The 20,016-nt window shown below is 36.2% G+C and overlaps 3 protein-coding genes across 8 annotated transcripts in view; 1 reads left to right on the forward strand and 2 right to left on the reverse strand.

The window, feature by feature from the left end:
- LOC124178421 (E3 ubiquitin-protein ligase KCMF1-like) overlaps window positions 1-856 on the reverse strand; it is a 17,595-nt gene extending 16,739 nt beyond the window's left edge. The window contains exon 1 of the mRNA XM_046561740.1: window positions 626-856. Coding sequence (XP_046417696.1) covers window positions 626-641 — 16 coding nt within the window. The 5' untranslated portion in view covers window positions 642-856. The remainder of the gene's footprint in view (window positions 1-625) is intronic.
- LOC124178427 (dihydropteridine reductase) overlaps window positions 1-10,164 on the forward strand; it is a 10,379-nt gene extending 215 nt beyond the window's left edge. Inside the window, exons 1-5 of one of the 2 annotated variants that reach the window (XM_046561748.1) lie at window positions 1,276-1,476; window positions 7,705-7,788; window positions 8,355-8,601; window positions 9,225-9,417; window positions 9,775-10,164. In XM_046561748.1, the coding sequence (XP_046417704.1) occupies window positions 1,384-1,476; window positions 7,705-7,788; window positions 8,355-8,601; window positions 9,225-9,417; window positions 9,775-9,874 (717 nt within the window). In that variant the 5' untranslated portion in view covers window positions 1,276-1,383 and the 3' untranslated portion in view covers window positions 9,875-10,164. Of the gene's footprint in view, window positions 1-1,275; window positions 1,477-7,704; window positions 7,789-8,354; window positions 8,602-9,224; window positions 9,418-9,774 lie in introns of those variants that run through there. The other variant, XM_046561750.1, reaches the window with a different exon arrangement.
- LOC124178416 (modular serine protease-like) overlaps window positions 9,793-20,016 on the reverse strand; it is an 18,582-nt gene continuing 8,358 nt past the window's right edge. For all 5 annotated transcript variants that reach the window (XM_046561723.1, XM_046561722.1, XM_046561724.1 and 2 more), the window contains 7 exons: window positions 19,901-20,011; window positions 19,322-19,599; window positions 17,330-17,545; window positions 15,998-16,162; window positions 14,531-14,829; window positions 14,100-14,256; window positions 9,793-13,118 (listed from right to left, as the gene is read on the reverse strand). In XM_046561723.1, coding sequence (XP_046417679.1) covers window positions 12,928-13,118; window positions 14,100-14,256; window positions 14,531-14,829; window positions 15,998-16,162; window positions 17,330-17,545; window positions 19,322-19,599; window positions 19,901-20,011 — 1,417 coding nt within the window. In that variant the 3' untranslated portion in view covers window positions 9,793-12,927. The remainder of the gene's footprint in view (window positions 13,119-14,099; window positions 14,257-14,530; window positions 14,830-15,997; window positions 16,163-17,329; window positions 17,546-19,321; window positions 19,600-19,900; window positions 20,012-20,016) is intronic.

Genomic DNA, 20,016 nt, shown 5'->3' on the forward strand with positions numbered 1-20,016 from the left:
GGCGAATAAGAATCTGGTAGAGTGTTTTTTGTGAAACAAAAAATGACAAATATGGCAAGTTAAGGGTACATTATATGACATGTGTTGAATCATGAATGAAAGGGAAAGGAAGGCTGCATGAGAAAACGGAAGGATATAATGACTTCAAGCAAGGTGTAAGAGTTAGCTTTTCCAAATGACAGTTGCTTAGTAAAATTTTCGGCCGTCACCAAAGACGGGGATTTAAAGGTCTGAAAATCGGGGACGAGGTTCGGTTGAAAAATCGGAATTCCTGTCATCTTAGGTTACGCAATCGTCACTTAATCTGGAATGGAAATAAAATCGAATTCAAAAGGTAATTTACAAAAATTCTAATAGATTCTGATGAGGTGGTGCCATCTGTATGGTGACATTATATCGCTCCTCGGGGATATCCCGATGCCCTGGCCATACGAAATATGTTTTATCATGATTAATCGGGAACGGCAGGCCTGGGAGAAGCACCTGGACGTATTTGTGGAATGAGTTGGTTTTTTTAGGGGGATAATCCGATGCCCAGTGTTAGGATTTTGGAAATTTGTTGGCTCGACGTTTCGCAGTCAGCCAGCCCGCGATCAGCCCACGAAAGAAGTTGAAATACACGTACCTTCATGTCGACTCATTTTCTATTTAATAATTTCATATACGCCGCGTAGCACGAGCCGCGCGCGAGCACTTTATACCAGACGACGAATACTTGACCGACGCTGAACCAGTCTGCACGGCTATCAGGTCGACAGGTGCAGCGTAAAAAACAATAATCGTTTAAACAAAAAATTTTTCGTTACAAATTCCAGCGTAAAACCTAACCCAACTAGGCTACTGTGACGTCACACTAGATTTACACTCCCAGAGTGCGTTGCGGGCTGGGAAGTGCCGAGTTGTGCCGAAGTCACTCGAGGTCCTCCGATCGCCGGCGGAAGTTCACGAAACACGCTCGGCCATCTTCGCCGCCGCTCGCTCAACCATAGAAGTATAAGGATAGAGTAGGAAAGACGGCTCTGAACGTGTCCGACCTGTAGAAAGACAAAGACAACGTAAGACCACTACCCTTCTCTCTCTACTGGCGCATGCGCAGACTACTAAGTAACCCAACGTATGTCATCGAGTCTTGTAGTCAGCTACAACGGCTGCTACGGTTATAACACTGCGCATGCGTCATTAGAGTGAGAAGAGTAGTGGTTTTACATTCTCCGTCTCTTTCCAACAGCGAGACACTCCCACTTGTTACAAGAGCTTGTACCCTTCCTACACTATATCCTTATACCTCTATGCGCTGAACTCCGCGCGTTTCTCTCCACGCATTCGTACTTATATTACCCTGGATTTTCATCGTTATATTCACTTATTGATGTTTATTGAACAATGGCAGCCGCCGTTCTCGGTCGCGTGCTCGTGTACGGGGGCAAAGGAGCCCTCGGCTCTACTTGCGTCACTCAATTCAAATCGAAAAACTGGGTGAGTTGAACTTTTTATTTGATATATCGACGTTCATACGGTTCAACAGTATACTTATTTTCCCTCGAGAGGATGTGTATGTCGCGCGGTCTGTAATTCGTACATTTTTATCCGGATAAATCTTGGCTCCTCGCATTATAGTAAAGGAAATTATGACAGCTGTCGTTTCATTGACGCTTTACACGTGTCGAATTGTTGATTCGGAAAATGTTTTATTGACAGTTGATAGAATCTTTCTTACGTTGTTTTAATTTAGTCTAGTTGTGTGCCCTTTTTTATTCGACGTGGCTCGTGGTCGAAATTTTGAAGATAATTCAAGAACTTTTTTATGGGCGGCAACCGGCACTGTCAGAAAAAGGGGAAAAAAAGTATTTCGTCATTCTCAGGACTTGCTCTCGGTTCCTGCCATCGATCGGATATCCGGTTATCTGGAAAAATAACTTGCTCATAATCGTATAGGTAATAATAAAATAAAATAAGGCCGTGACTACAAGTTATTGTTAGTGCCGCCTGGCGCAATTTTATTTTGCCGTACCCGGGTTGCGAAATTTTATAATGATACAGACGTTGACGATATTACAGTCACTTTTTTTTAAACCGCAAGTTCATTTTCTCCGTATTTTACTAATCGAGGTCGCGTTGCGTAAATGCGTCTGTGTATATGAGCAACAAGTTCCATTCAATTTTATCCTCTTTTTAGTTTCACCTCGATAATTAAATCGCATCACATACATACACATACATTGACGAATAGTAACAGTCATATTTCAAAATCTGTTGGGTTTTTCCAAATTGCACCATTTAGCTATCAGCAGGTGAAACTCTCCGTCGTTTAAATCCCAGATGAAAATTATATCAATATTAAATACTTATTGTTGGACTTCCTATTTATTGACGCGGAATGAAATCTCTTCAATTAGAACATTTCAATTAATCGATCTTTCATACTGACGTACTTTGATAGATTATCATAAATTACACAGTATCAAACTCGTTTCTTTATTTGGAATTTTACGAAAATTAATAGGGATGTAGCAATTTAAAAGTTACCGGAGTTAAATATTACGTCACGATGTGATTATACGGAAATCTACTAATGATAAAATTTTTCAATTCGTAACATAACAATTTAGAGACACACGATTACTACATACTACACAGACCGATATTATAATTAATGCCCGTGTCATGAATATAAATCTTGTATGGAAAATAAATTAGATTTCAAATGGACCTCAAATTTGTATGGCATCCCATGTTCATTTCTCAGATAATTCTCTCATTGAACTCATTGAAATTACGAGCTTGAAGTTAGTAACTTTGACACAACAAAACATTTTTCAAATACCCGCTATTTTGAAACTTTAGAATTACTTTGAAAGAATTGAGATTACAATAACTATAATGAACTTTCAGATAATATTAATGCTGCGAAGTAACGATTTTTAAACTAAATGCATCATAACATCGACGTTAGTAACTTGAAGCACATTTTAAATTTCTCGAACAACTGTTATGTAATAAAGTTAAATACAAAAATTAAGTATTCATAAAAATTGTATTAGTTAAACCTAATAATTTTTCGTTTTCACGAATGAATTAATACTTTAAATTCGAAACCCTTACAGAATGAAACAAGTGCAAATTCAAAAATTGCATGGCAATCTAAATAATTTCAAGTTAAGAAAAGCCCTGACAATTGAAATCAAAATCATCAGCATCTATTCATTCGTTCTCCAGATATCGTAGGACAAAAAATTGACCCACACAAAAACCCAGACGCCCATCCGAATATGATCGGAATGATTTTCTAAACCTTCAAACGTCGGCAGTAAAAACTGAACTTTTAGTTTTCGGAGTGATTATAATAACTATGCTTATTCTTTTTATTTTATTCCTTTTTTCGAAAAAAAAGAACGGGAAGGTAAAAAACAAAAACAAACCCGTATTCATTTACTGAAATAACTGTTCGGCGTATGATCTGCGTCAAAACGTTTTATGCTTGGACCGATTGTCTGCATACGTACATATGTTATACGTATTACATATTGCGAAAGAAAAATGCCCTCCAATTTGACTATTATTAACATAAGCACATGTACACCATCATATTATTTTTTATTTCTATGTGCAATTCCTTCCACTTTCAATCGTTAGATTTATATTGATCAATGTTGCATAAGTGAGAGGGAAACTGTATCAAGGCCAATGCTAGAAACCACTGGAGCCTTTCACGTGAAAGATACCATTTAATCTTAGGTTGCTATAATCTCCTGCATTACTATGAAATTCACCTACCTCGGTGTACTTGTTGGGTATGCAGTAAGGAATAAGCTGTAAAAATGATAGTATTTCAATAATTCAACTTACACTAGACTCTCCATTTGAACTACTGCTTCTATCAACTTTTTTTTACTAGCTTTCAATATATTATGACAGTACAAAGCAATGAAAGAGTTCAGACTGTCTATTTTATCGATTAATGCTGAAAAATACTTCTTTAATATGATGTTTCATGCACTTCTCTACATGGGTAAACGGCTTGGCAAGAATTTATTACGTAAAGAAATAACTTGAGTTGAACAGGATTACTTTTCCATTGCACATTCGGCAAAGTATGAAAATATTCGGTATGACATGAAGTTCTGATATATTTGCAACGTCCGAAATTGTGTGGAGAAACGTTAACGCAAGTAATAAATCGAAAACTGGTGAGATTTGAAAATATCGGATAATTTTGCTAGATAAAGCAGGGTGGCCACCCGTCTGGAAAACCGGGAAAACCGGGAAATGTCAGGGAATTTTGTATGTCAGGGAAAAGTCAGGGAAATGTCAGGGAATTGTTTGGTTGGTCAGGGACTTTTTATAGAACTCACGGATTTCAAAAGCCTTGTCCATAAAATTGAGATGCTATCACCGCATCGTCCCAATTTTTCTTCTCTTCTTATTGACGATTATAAGCTTAGTTGTTGATTGTCACATGAATTCAGTAGTACGAGCAGACATCGGTCTGATTTATCTATGGCCGTCACTGCGTGTGGAGACGCACGTTCACCGACGCCTAATAGTCTAGAAAAAACGAAGCCTCAGTTTTTTGGCAATAACTCAAAAAGTAAAAGCGCTAGAGAAAATTTTAAAACGATTCTTAAAGAGGAGAAAATTTTCAATGAAAAAGTACGAGCACCCGGAATTCTATCTTCAATATTAGTAATTTTAATTTAAGGCTGAAAATAGGGCTATGCGCAACTGTTGTGGCATAGACGCGCCGCATCTAGACAGTACACCGCACAAAATAATTGTTTTGCTGTAATAAATATCAATTTAAAAATTTGGATAAATTGTGGCGTATTCTTAACACTTGAAAGAAAAATGTCCCGTTGGAAAAAAATTTTTAAGTTTTTTTTTCAAAAAGTTACACATTCGTTAATTAGTCATAATTCTTCGAACCTCGATTTTCATTGCAAACAGCATAAATGTTCAAATAATAGCTCTAAAAATATTTCGCTTCTTGGAGCCCCTTCTTAAATGTATACTTAACAAGACCACGGAAATGGAAATTTTCATTTTTTGTCAACTTTCAAAAATCATAATGAACGGAATAAACAACTTTTTAAAACTTTTATAACTTTAATATATTTAGCCATACTTTACCTAGGTTACTATAGTTTTTAGTGATTTCTGCACAAATTGTGCATCAAAATGTTAGGGAAAAATAATGATTTTAGTCAGGGAAAACCGGGAAATGTCAGGGAATTCCGTGATCGGAATTGAGTGGCCACCCTGTAAAGTGAAAGTCAGAGAAAGTCATGGAATCTAGCCTGTGGTCAGAAAGTTCTAGATTATACGGAAAGCTTATGATACTGAAGATCGCAACATTGATTTTTGTCGGTAGTCAAATTCATAACGACATTTTTTTATCATAATCAATATCGGTGCTACGTATTGAAATAAGATATTGATGCCAACATGATGAAAGAAAAGTCTTTCTGATTAAAATGAATTACCCTGGAGTAACATTGGTCTAATCTACTAGATTTTGAACCTTTTTGGAGTAGTTTGAAACGCAGCATGGATATCTAACGACACGCATTTGCTTATAATCCTAATATTGTGGATTGTTAGAGAGACCTTACGAATACACTGCCGATCATTAATTCCAATACACCCTCAGATTTGTCGATTTCCCTATAAAGAATGAACTTAATACGTGTGTTCTGCACGAAAATAAGTCCTTCTGCCGTTAAAAACATTTTCAGCATTCGCAGACATCTTAATTTGTATTTGCTCAAATAATTCTAAATTCATCAAAGTAGATTCTTCTGTATACATTACCTTTCACAAACCCTCTGATTCTGGCGGTGTGTTTTAAGTTGACGTGCGGTAGTGTATAGTAATTTGATAAATACTCAATGTACAATTATTTCAGAATAAAATTGATAAAAAGTATCGAGTTTTGGCTTAAGTAACCTTTAACATATCAGGCGTATATATTCAAACAATAAGAAATAGTATATTGTGTTACAAGTGCGGAAAGTGGGTGATTTCTGATTAGTGTGAAGTTGCAGCGTAATCACACGAATACGAGTACTGCAAGATGAGCCAAGGCGAACGCTGTACACATGAGTCAGATATCCACCATCTGCACGTGTGACATACGTTATTTTTTCCAACTCCTATGAAGGAAAATGTGAATAAGGGGCGACTTCGGTGAAATTTTGAAAATCCTTACTAGAAGTCATATAAAAAAAATCCTTTCACCAATTTTTCAGTTACTGTGCCATTGACAGCGCGTAAAATTTGCATTAGGTAACTTACACTCATTGACACAGTGCGTAAAATTGTGTTTTGTCGACTAAGCAAGTGTTATTATTATGGAAAGTTGCATAAATAGCACAAGTGGTCAGGTAACTGGTGTATTGTATCATGTTTCATTGGGATGGGAAAGACGTCAAAGACTTTAGCCGGCCCGAAGGCCAATCAATCGATTATCAATATGACCGGCGTAGGTGGATGCGTCGGCCGCGGTGAGATCCAAAATTGGAATACCGAGTACAAAGCAGTAACCGAAGATCGAAACATTTCGTATTTTCCAGCACTTAGCGTGGCCATTTCTTTTTTGAGAAAACAACTTGATTGTGCTTATACTAAGCTTATGCCACAAAGCGGCGCGAAAGAAAACAATTCTCTTGGAAAAAGAAACCACCTCCAGAGGCCAAAAACCGTATGGGCAAACGGATCTAACAAGCATATTAAGAGTCGCAATTAAATAAGGACGTAGACGATTAGCGATATGCCAGATAACCCGTAGAATCTGATCAAGTTATCTGACCAGTTTTCACTCAGATTGTTACTAAGTGTAAGAATATCTTTCATAACTTCAGTTTGCATCGTGAACCAGAAAAATCAGAGTTCTGCACGTGTTTCTGCACTGTTTCGTACTATGGTAAACTGGTATGGATTTCTGCGAAAAATTGGAAATTTTTAGGAAACAATTGAAATTGTTTTCTCTAGAATGCGGTTAAAAAAATCTACAAACGTCCGATGATAAATTTTTTCAGTCAAGCTCGGATTACGATATCTTTTCAGTAGTTTGCTCGAAATTATTGACAAACAGTACAGATTTCGATTGAAATCTAACAACGTCTAGTTGGTTACGGAGAACCGCATCGATTAAGACGAAAATCATAAAATCTGTTCATTCGTCCTATCCTCTTTGGTTCCTGAGAGATCGCAGGACAAAAATTGGTTTCACTGCGCGTGTTGAAAACTTATTTCAACCATCTTTGAACTTACATATTGTAATAACTACCCAAATTTTCTAAACACAGAATAGTGAAAAATTAAGAAAATACTGTAGGTGCTAATCAGATAGAAAAATGTAATTCTCTTAAATACTTGGTAAGTCGTCATCATCCAACATTGAAAACTAATGTTTTAAAACAGTGGAATTGATATTTTGCTACTGTTTCATCAGTAATCCAACAGCAAACAGGCCATACGAGTACGTTAGAAATGTTGACATACTGTGATAAAAGCAGAGCCAAAGGTTATCCGATTTGATGCCATTTTCGGAAGAAAAAACTTGATAGTCAATAAAGTTAATTAATTAATTATGCAACTAAAACAAAATATGTTGAAATTGTGACATCTCAATAGTTCTACGATTGTTTGCTTATCATTTTATAACCAACATATACTTTTCGTATCAATTTCGAATTGTTGTTTTAGTGGGTTGGGTCCATCGACATGAGAGAGAATGACCTCGCAGATGTCAACGTTATCGTCCCATCCAATGCAACATGGGAAGAACAGGTACTCAAACAGATAATTACCTAATTCTTGTTCACCACTATTTGGAATTAGATTTAATGAATAGGACAAATGATTAGATTCTGATACTTTAGATCCAATTCTAATGTTTTGGGCACATTTTCTTTTCTGATCTGACCCTCAGATATTGTCTAAAAACGTCCAAGAAATCTTAGATTACAAAAATGTATTGTATCGTATTTACACAAATCTATTTTTACCCACTTTTGGGATAACAATTTGTAAATATCTTTTCAAATGGTCCCTGGAAATCGTAATGTTGCATAGAATAAGCCAAAAAATATTGAATTCAGGTGAAAAATATCAGAGTTTGAGAATTTTGAACGTTCTAATTATAAAATCTCGTCTCAAATCGTTGATATCTTATCGTTAGCTTGTGTCATTCGAATTTGCTTATAACCACTCTATTACAGTAAGGATGTTTTTTCACGTGTGTTCATTAATTGGCAAAAATAACACCAATGGAAATTCCTTAAACGAGTTTTTCTCTATTCTTAACTTTGTATTCAGGCAGAACAGCCTATTCATCTTTGAACATTTATTTTCAGGAAAACCAGATCTTGTCGCAAATTAAAGAAGTTCTGAAAGGGGAGAAGCTGGACGGTGTTATTTGCGTGGCAGGTGGCTGGGCTGGTGGTAATGCAGCAAGCAAAGATTATGTCAAAAATAGTGATCTGATGTGGAAGCAAAGCGTCTGGAGTTCAGTAATTGCCTCTAGTATTGCTGCCCACCATTTGAAACAGGGAGGTTTCCTAACGCTGACTGGTGCCAAGCCTGCAATTGAGGGAACACCTGGTTTGTGATTTCCAGAAATCCTTTCTAAAAACTTTACAGCCAATAACGATAGATTTTTTTCTGGTACTACACCTACTTTTATACATCGATACGATACCTTAAGCTATTAAGTCCATATTCTTTAATTTTTTAATGTAAAAAGAAATATTCATGCACGGATGAAACATACTCCTAGAGTGTCGCAGAAGCCTATCGGAAGAAAGATTTTAAATTAATACTTTTCATTTTTATTGATAAAATATGCTTTCATCATGAGAAAAACTAGGCCATCATTTTAATTGAAAATGTACAATTAGTGGCAAATATACTCAGATGAATCCTCAGATGGACAAACTTCCGCAATGATCTCTGAAGCTTATAAAAGTTTATTCCATTTTTTTTCACACTTTTTTATACTTTTCGTTTTTGTCACTATACCGGCCAACCAATAATTTTTCCTATTTGACGAAAAGTATCACGACAGAAATTGTTTTTTCGACTTGTGTTTTTTGTCGTACTGTAGAGTTGTTCCAAGTAAAATCACCTTCATCAACCTCAAATGAATCTTGAAAACTTTTATTGTATAAATTCACAGATTCCACGCTTTTGTGACGAGAATATTTTTTTATTGCTGCTCTTCTCAGGTATGATTGGGTACGGAATGGCCAAGGCGGCTGTTCACCAATTGACAAAGTCATTGGCTAATGAAGGAAGCGGTCTTCCTAAGGATTCTCTTGTTGCCACAATTTTACCCGTCACACTAGATACTCCTATGAACAGGAAGTGGATGCCAGATGCTGATACGTCAACGTGGACGCCATTGGAATTTGTAGCAGGGTGAGAACTAAAGCCAAATTTTCGGAAAAATGATATCTTTCGAATTCGAAATTCTAGTGATGGAGTTTGTTGTTCCCGGATGAAGCAGTATAATTTTTGCTACCTGAAATCCAACAATCTTTCTTATGTATCGTAAACTTGAGAAATCATCATAGATGTTATTCTGATAAATTTACGCTGCACTACCCAATAATAATATTTTGTGTTCATTATCCAATGTTTCATAATTCACCTGGTAATTGCATGTTTAAGACAATTGGACAATATGTAGCAGTTTTGTTCACACCTGTGCCTTGTAAATAATTTCAGCACGATACCTCTCTGATCATCTCTACGAACTGGTTATTTCCATTACAGGCTATTTTTCAAATGGGGTCAAAATCAGGACAGACCGTCAAATGGAAGCCTTTTGCAGCTGATCACTAAAAATAATCAGACGGAATTAATAACTGTCTAAGATTGGAAACAACCAAGCTGTCGAAGATGAAATACGAACTACCATGACAATACTGCAATTCTGTGAACATATTTGTAGGCATAAGTCGATTTTGAACGTGGACCAATTTTATTTTTAGTCGGCCCTCAACACGAATCCGATGTAGAAATTGTACAGCTTTAAGCATTTTTTTTTAAATTTGCTGCATATTTTGCGTCTCGAAAGGTAATATACTTTTGCTCGTTCCAAACGGTGCTTCTAATAATTGATACAGATATATGTAAAGCAAATAAATTGATCGATTCGATTTATTTCTTAACCGTTTTTCGTCCGTACCTTGCATTGAATTTACATGACTTTATAATTTACGCCCGATTTGATGGTAAATCCTTCTTTGGTAATCTGATGGTAAATCCGGACTTTGAGTCCGTTTGGCGGTGAGTTGCTTCTCTTCGGTTCTTGAGCTTGAACCCGCTCACCTTGGCCGCAGTTATCGCAGCAGCAAAGATGACAGTAAGCATTATCATCGTCATCGTCATCATCATCATCATCATCATCATCATCATCATCATCATTATCATCATCATCATCGTTATTATTTCAGCTCGAAACGAATTTGAAAACAAGAAGTTCAAAAGCTGCCTCATGGTCAGCCCAAGTCCGCTTGTTAACAAATGGGGATACTTCAAAATTCTAGGGGAATCGATTGAGTGGAAAGTCAGAAAACAATGCGATAACTTAAAGTATGTACTTTAGAGCAAAATTTTTTATATATTCAAGCTCTTAAAATTTGCACACATTATTATTTATTTACAAATACATGTGATTGAAAACATTATAAGTTATATACACGGTTCGTTGATTTTTGCTCGTGTTTTGTACCTATATTAGATTCAGGAGGAATCGCATTTTAAAGTAGAGTATACGCACTTGAATAGGAATGAACGTGTAACTACAATTATGGTCATTTGCAATGTATTTGGTAAATAACATGTACAGGCCAAAGTACTGGGATCCCTGACTATCGTTCAAACGGATGCATTTATCGAAATAATATGTGGAGGATCTAATGTATGGGACTAAATAGGTACGATTTAGAAGGATGGGTAATTCGCTCCACATCCAGGGGGGATGGATGTGGCAGGTGAGATGAAAATCTTGAACTACTCAGGGACAAATGATGATTAGTTTAAAAGATCTTTTCGAACAGCGTGTCTTCACCAAATTTCAGCCTGATTGATGCAGTCAATCCCCTACTGAAAATGTTCACTCTATTCCACTCATCCATCCCCCTAAGTGTGTGGAGGAATTGCACACCCTTCTAAAATGTTCATTTTTGGGTCCGATACGTTTTATCTAAATTTCATTTCGATATCTACACCTTTTCAAAAATTAGTCAGGAGTTCTAGTACTTTTGGTGCACCCTGTTAAACATATATATGGCGTATTCCGTGTCAAACCGAACTTTCGGTTTCTCTGACCCATTTTAATCTGATTGCCCTTTCACACAGTCAAAGTACATATTGAAAGGATGAACTTTGAATTTTTTCAAATTTTTTCGACACATGATTTATTCACAACTCATCCAATAAATTGTTTTCAACAATGTTTTGATTTTTCCTGGATAACATATGAAAAAAGTTCCTTGACAAAAATTTCAGGTTCTCTTGTGAACTTCTCGAGAGTATTTTTTTCGGATTTTTCATACCCCGTTTCCGTGTAGTTTTATTACAAAATGCGTGCAAATAATTCGTAAGTGAAAAGTGCCGTAATCAAATGGGCCTCAATTTATACACAACAATCCTTCTTCGATGGGAAGGTTGTCTGAAAATTTCACAGTGGGCGGTTCAGTGGTTCAGAAGATATATCAACGAATATTCACCAAGTGGCGAGAATTCGGTTCAAACTTCGCGGCGCGGCAAGTTATTTGCTTACCCTGCGCGTGGCGCTGCTGCGCACTCGAGCGTGATCTTCAATTGTTACGCGTGTTGTTTATAACAGTTGACGATTTTTTCTTGAGGAGCATACTTCAGTCCGTCATTTATTACGATTCCTGACACGATACGTGAGGCCGGAGAATATTTTTGAAGAGTATTCATCCAAGGTAAAAATTCAACGATGTGTTGCGTATCGTAATACCGACTGTATAACTTTTACCGTTCATACCGCTACATTACAGTACGTATGAATGACAAATTTCACAGTTCCATGTAAACTGTTACTTGTAAGTAACTTTTGATCTACTTTTCCGCCCACTACGAATCTTACAGACAATCTCTGGTATTGAAAAAGACATGCTGTGTAAAAATTTCAGCCAACTTGAGCCGGGCACTATTTTGTTACGATTTTCGTGGATTTTTCATTAAAACTATACTTTAACGAGGCACGAAAAATCGCCCAAATTTTTTTTTTTAAATATTCATACAAAGATCCGAAACTTTTGTGTAGGAATTTTTTTCATATGTTATCTGAATTTTAAGCTATGTTAACTTGAAAAAATAAGAAATCGTCAAACGACAATTTTTCGACTAGCTGTGGTAAGAAAATATTTGATCAGGAAAATCTGCAAACTTCAAGTGAGTAAAATGGCGAAAACATCAAAAGTGGTTAGGGAAAAAATCTCGTTTTTTCGTTCGATTTGACGTGAACTCTCCCATATATATACACGTGCATGTATAGAGCGACTCCAATCCGTGGTCGAGTGATGTTACAATTAAACGGTAAATTTATTTGAAATGAAACATAGCTGGATATATATGCGTCAGAGTGTAAAATAATTCAGGCTATACAATAGCAAAACATTATTGCCAAAATATCGTATAATTGGGGTAAGATTCAATTGTTGAAAAGTGATTTTTGCGACATCCAGGAGGTGGTTAAACTGGTTTAGAAAGTCGTTGCAGTTACGCAGAGATAATTGAACGACCCTTTACTCCGTGGTTGTATAGTAAACATTGAGTAATTGTTTCTAATCAATCGATTCCTGCAGTGACGTGTAATCCTGGGTTGAATATACCGTGGATGGATAAAAGGCTAATAGATCGTGCGAAATCATGCTAATTGTATGGTTACATTCATACTGCACTAATATAGGCAGCACGTATCCATTCCCGGAAACGTCCGACATTCGTAAACGCTGTGTAATAATGGTTGTCACACGTGTTTTCGGACACGGGACTGACGCTAACGATACCACGAAGGTACCAGAGACCATCAAGTTGGAAACATAATCCACCGCCACTGTCGCCCTCGCAAAGACTCGATCCTGTAAAATAAAAAAAAAAAATTACCATTTATGAAAAGAAGTAACGGTAACGGGTGAAATTGTAATTAGTCAATTCGGAATTCTAAATAATATATACACTTTGTAATTGAAAAGGCAATGAAATACATATTAAGTTCATCATTTGTAATTCGTAATTGGAGATGCGTGAAATACAAATGAAATTTGTATTTTCTTTGTTGATATGATAAAATAGAAACCGAATTGCATTTCTATAATTTTGTAATTGAAACGCAACGTAATGCAGATTACATTTGTATTTCGAAATTGAGATGATATTTAATGGAATAAAGTAGTTTTTATTTTGTAGTTAGGATCAAACAAAATGTACATAAGTGTGTAAGAAGTTTGATAAAAATTCAACGGCAGTATTTGCACCGTTATAGGGCTTAGAAAAATGCATTCCACGATGTTACTCAAGTTATTTTGGATAAAGGTGGTGAGGTTAAGGTAACCGAATTTTTTAATGCATTATCAAGAGCCTCCGTGAATTTTTGGCAAATTTTGGATTTTGGAAAAAACGTTGGCAGGCTATAAAAGTTTTTTAGTAGAATTTCTGTAGAAACAGTAAGAAAACATGACAGACCATCTTTTCCTCGAAATTTATTTCTCTGAATATGAACCGAACAAGAAAACTTATTAACAATAGGGGGAAAAAAATTCCCGATTTCTTCCTTTTTGTCAATGGACATCCCATCTTGAATAATACCATTTATCGTAATGGAATTAGTACATGATCAGAAATTAGAACTCTGCCTGAGTTACCGGCCCAATAGTTAACATCCTATCGATTTCTCGTGGAAAATACATTTTTCTTATCGTCTGACGACTAACACAATCAAAATTGGCTCAATTTGGAATCTATCAGAATGGATTACGACTGATTTCCAGATATTACGAACAATCCGACAAGTTCACAGGAAATTTGGATGCGCGTACACAATATATTGTGCACATACGTACCGTTCAAGTAACCAGCACAAAATTTATCGGCTGTGACATAACCCTTGAATTCTTCTGGAACTGCGGACACACATTCCTGGTACGGGATGAAGGGCAAGTTTATCTCCTGAAGCTCTTCGCTAGGAACCCCTGCCTCGGTTTTGCCCCAGCCCACAGCCTGTTTAGAAGAGAAAACTCATAGTTTAATAAAGTTCATCGATAATTTAAAACATGAGAAACAGCATTGTAAAAACTTGTCTCAAATCGTTGACTTTTTGCCTGCGTTATTTGAGTTTGTTTAGGATCGTTTCTGCTTCATATTCGGGATCTTATTTTATTCGCGTTCACTATTGTTGGCGCAAACAAATTGACTGGAAAATTTTTAAACGGTTGTTTCTCTTTTTCCAACTTTTGATTCAGCTGATGGGGTCGAATCGTCAGAATTCGCATACCTTTCCAGTTTTCCCATTCTGGAGCTGTTCTCTCTCGTATCTGTTGTCCCAATCCATGCAAATCGGACGGACCAATGTCGACAAATTGAACGTGGTCTCCAGATGCACCAAAGCAATGTCTTCAGCAAAATTTCCGCTGGCTCCGTAATACCTCGTAGCAACGTCAATCTTCTTGACCATAGACTTCTGCACGTACTTTTCTCGCGCGTTGTAAGATCGGTAATGTTTACCCGCAGCCACCGCGTAATTGCTCGCATCTTCCACTTCGTTGATAGTATCGTCGTAAAAACAATGCGCAGCTGTGAAAAAATTTTATCAGTACAAAGCATGTAGTTCAACTGAAACTATCGCTTATCGTGTGACTAGGAATGATATTGTAAGTTGAGTTGTAGTCGAAAAAATTTATATGATTTTTTACAAAAATTTATTTATATTATTTTACTGTATTTCTTTACAGCATTTGGAATACTATAATGGTTTTTTAAAAAGATTTTTCTTTAATCGAACGGTTTTTTATAAATAATTGTAGAATGGCTTGCTTTTTAGCGATCATTCTACGTACATTAATTGTTACAATGCACTCAACATTTACAATATCTTGGAATTCCTGGTATGCAGAAATGACTAATGTTTTCTTTTTTTTGTTTTTTTTTTGCATTAAACTCACTTATCGAGATAAGGTGAATTCGAAAATACACCAAAAAATAATATAAATCTACTGCGATCATGATTAGAAGGTAAAATGAGTCTTGAAATCGTCATCGGCTACATACTTAACGACTCGTCAGTAAGCTTTAGTTGTGAAAGAGAAGCGAAATCTAGCGGTCGATCAAGAATAGTATTTCGCACTTTATCGTACGTATTAGTAATCCAATAGAGTCATATCACTTTTAGGAATTAATATTTTTTCGTGAAATCTGGTAAAAAAATTCGTTCGTTTCCGAGTTGTAGATTTCCTCAATTATTGTTAGAACTCACAATTTTCCGCAGTTATCTACATGCATCTATAACCGTTTCTATTTAACTGTAAATATCGTCGTATAAATTAGTACAATTTTAAACGAGTTCGCGGAATTTTATTTTGATTCCTGTGGCAGATTAAGTTTTTATTTTATTTTTGACGCAGAGAACTGTCGGCAATCATAACTTCTGTAGAAGTTCAGGTTCGATTACGAAAATTCACGGACTTATATTTTAATTTTTTTTGGTAGTTGATTTTTTTTGTTATAGATAATTTCATCGTTTTCTGTGAAATATTCGCAAAAAAAAAAAAAAATTAAACGAATAAAGATTTTTTCGTATTTTCATAGAATGTCACGTAAATTATTTTTATCCGACTGTAATTCTGCTATTTATTCTTATACTAATTCCCGCGATAGATTGTTCCAGCGTGTTGAAATATTATTAATTAAAGTCTGAAAATTTTACATATAAATTGGTAAATCGGCGAAGAAATTGGTTACGTACCGGATACGACGAGGACAGGGCTGATCAATGTTCCGGCGCATATTTGCATGAAAGAGCCAGCCGAATTTCTCTGATAAATACCAACGTGCCAAGGAAAAACGCCAAGTTTCGCCGTAAAACCGTTGACAATCAGAGTATTTCCGTGTGCCACCGCTGTTCCGCATTCTAAAACACACAAATATTAGCCTGTGTTGCGAAACTTTCACTTGCAATGTAATTTCTCAAATCCCAACGAAATACACATTTTAACACATCTTAACGGGATCTTATTTTACAGTTGTTCTGTTGAATATGATTTTGAAAGGTTGATAAATTTGGTACAAGTCTGTGAAAATATACGTATATCATTAATTTGAAAATATGTTGTATGCTGATTGTGAGACGTGTGAGTTTAGAGATGCGCGGTCAATCGTGTTTTTCAAAAATTTCCTTCGGTATAATGATGTTTCGGCTAGGCACGGCTAACCATCATCTTATCTATAATTTTTCTTAAAACCTTAATCATCACATTAAACTTATTACTTAGTAATCAATTCCGACTCGGAGCGGTTTTTTTTTACAACCAAAAAGGCTTTTCGAGTAAGGATGGAAACCATCAAGTTTTGAGACTAGTGTGTAATCGCCAGTTTCAAATCACTCTCTGACATTGGTCGTTAGTCTCTAAATTCCATTTCATACCTGTCACTTCTTTACGATGTGTTCACCCAACAACTGACTGACTCTTGTGAGCAATGGTAATTTTCCTCCCGTTATCATGTAAATACACATTGGTATTAAATCTTGAATAAGTTTAATGTCCGTGATTTTAAAAAAAATTATAGACTTGATAATGACGAATGGCTAACTGTGTTAGACTGGCAATGACACGTCGTAATAAGAAAGAATTCAAAGAACAAAAAAAAATGTTAACTGCTTAACTGAGAACTCATATATCCCAGAATATACAATCCAACGGTCAACAATACTTGCATGACTTTTTTATTTGACTAGTATTATCAAGTGTAATGATAATATCAGTTTGAAATGGATAAAATGTAAGAAAAAAAAAAAAATTCTAAAATGTACCGGTTCGTTTCGATGTATATTATTTTACTAGAAGTGATTTTTTTTTTCGTATGATATGACACTGTCAACGCCTGTTAGTTTTTTGACTCTATAATTTTTGAATCTACAGCAACTTTTTTACGCAAAATATACGTCAAAAGAGTAGACAGATAATGTTTTGTTAGTCAAAAAAACGTCGTTTTATTATCGAAAAATGTTTTCGGCCCATTCTGATTTAACTTAATTTATTCCAGGAGCATATCAAGATCCAGAAAACTGCTATTTTACCAGGAAGACAGCGAAACAGGGTACGGTCCCAGATTCCTTCTTCAAGGCATGTTAGATCCCTGTACACAGGATCATCAGCAAGTGGAAGTTTGTAGGAATGCTTGCAGTTTAATGTGGCCTTGGTCCCCGGCGAGATGTTGGATTCGCAGGAAACGATCGCACCGTTAAGCTTGCAGATAATGTCGACGCTGTTCGATTTCAGCGGTGAGCAAGTTTCTGAAGCATTTTGAATATACGCACATCTGTATTTTTTGATTCTCTATTTATGGCGATGTAATGCTTTCATCGAAAAGAAATGTGAATATTTAACCAGACAACATCGTACGTACGTACGTAAAGTTGAATAGACTTGTCAAATTCCGAAGGTACGTCTGTCAGTTTTAATTGAAACAGGCTTAAAATACGGTAAATCTAACATTTTCTGGTATGGTTTAAATGTTACTCATTACTGCATGGGTTAAAGAAGTCTATGAGATATCTTTGGTTTCATGTTTGAAAGGCTATAGTTTTCGTTAGCAGCGATTTTCTGACACAGATCGATACAATGTAATAACGTATCTCAAATTCGTTAAACACAAGATTAAATGCGGACATATATCACCGTGTTGATATACGCTAGAAAATTGCTGAAAGGGTAGCGACAAACTTTGTTCTTGATTTATTCCGGCATCTAATCCTAGCCGCGTATGACTTATTTATCTTCAATAAGCGTTTACTTAATGACGCAGTTTGCACGACAATGAGCGGCAAAAAAACAGTTCCTCAAAGAGTTTAGTGAGTTGAAAATCAATTGATTAATATAATAGTACAGCCAAATTAATACGTATATTGCTATTGAGGATTTATCTGACAATGAATAGCAAATACTGCCCTATGGAACGACAAAAATTCATTCAGTCTACTTCGAAATTTCATTTCTATCAATGCAAACGTATGAAGAAAAGTGGGAGTATTTGGGTATCTCAGTATTGTTGCATATAAATCAGGAGATGTCAAGTCCCGAAGAATTCATGTGAGAATATAACTGCTTGTAGGTAGAGCTAGGGCTCAAAAACAAAGATAAGGATTCATGTAATAAGTATTAGATTATGAGAAATTAATCGACCGTTGAGGAGGTTGGTTGGCCAAAGCTTGATATCGTTTTATTTTACAGTACTTAGGAAGTTATTATATCCGTAAACTGCGAAGGTTCTCTTCAAAAATGCAAAAATAAAAAATACTAAAATTTCAAACAAGAGCTTTCAAAATTGTTAGAAAGCTAGTAGATTCGTTAGATCTGACTTGACGGTGGTTTATTTTACTCGGGCTATTTTCTACAAAGTCACTGAAACAGATTTTTCCCGTATTCAATTTAATAATGCCATTTGTTGTTCACAATTAATATCGGCGCAATGTTAATACGAAATCCAACATGTTAAAAAAAGTCTATTGGTTAATTCGTGAAAAATAGTCGCCTGAACAACATAAGGACGATTCTATTATATTTCTATGATTTTCGAAGCCATTTATAACGAGGGATCGACATCTAAGTCTTTTTTCATGATTCCAGTGTTTTCTACTTTTGTATTTTCAGACACTCTTGTAGCTAACGTATTATAATAATTTGATAAGCACTGAACGTACGAGTATCTCGGAATAAAGTGAATAAAAAGGATAGATTGTTGTCCGATTAACCTCCTTAAGGGGATGCTATACTCGATTTCAACGTGGACTTAAAATTAGATATCTCTCAACATCCAAGTCCACGGATCACGCACGTCAAAAAGGAATATCAGCCAGACTCTACGCATAATTCTGAACAAAATCAAACCAATACATTATATGATTTTATAAAAAAAAATGAAGATACAACGCGAAAAATGCGAAACCGTGATTGCGATTCATCATTTTTCAGGTAATTCTCAGTCGGTAATGATTAACTATAGCATTCCCTTAAGATAAAGTCTCCGATCACGTTTGCACAATATCGTACATGTGATCGTGTAAACTCACTGACGCAAGTTGGGGGCAGGTACCACGTGTTGTTATGACAAAAAGAAACGTTGTTTCCCTTCAGAGTGTAGCCCTCGTTACACATGTAGGTTAGGAAGCTGCTGAGGGGGACTCTGGATCCTGTGGTTGGCACACATGGTCTCTTGCATGAGTCGAGCTCATAGCGTCCTCCCGTCGGTTGTTCCGGCAGAATACACCCACCCGTGGTACTACCGGATGTCGGAGTGATTGGTGCCGCTGTGGTGTAATCGCTAGACGAATCCTGGCCTGGACGATTCCTTTAAATCCAAAAATGGGTAGTCAAAACTCATTGTCAGGAAGCTACACCGCAGAAACTTTCATGCCTGATAGCAACCTTGATAGCAACTCAAAAATGATTTTTGATCAGCGTTTACTGGTCTAAGGATACTTTGCGGCGATTCGTCGTTGCGAGACTCGAAGGCGACTCATCTATGAAGCTGATGAACGTTTTATGCCAGTTTTGTTATGTTCGTTTACCGTTTGATGGGGAATTTGTTTGATCTTTGCTACCTCATTATACTGTTAAAATTGAAAGTGGCTCAGAATTCAGAAACTTACTGTCCTGTTTGGCAGTTATTTTCATCGGATCCATCTTGGCACTCGTTGATACCATTGCATCGGGCGTTCCTCGGGACGCACTCTCGGTTCTGACACGTGTACTGGTTTCCACTGTA

Source organism: Neodiprion fabricii, chromosome 3, assembly GCF_021155785.1.
Source record: "Neodiprion fabricii isolate iyNeoFabr1 chromosome 3, iyNeoFabr1.1, whole genome shotgun sequence".
In the NCBI taxonomy this organism is placed as follows: Eukaryota; Metazoa; Arthropoda; class Insecta; order Hymenoptera; family Diprionidae; genus Neodiprion; species Neodiprion fabricii.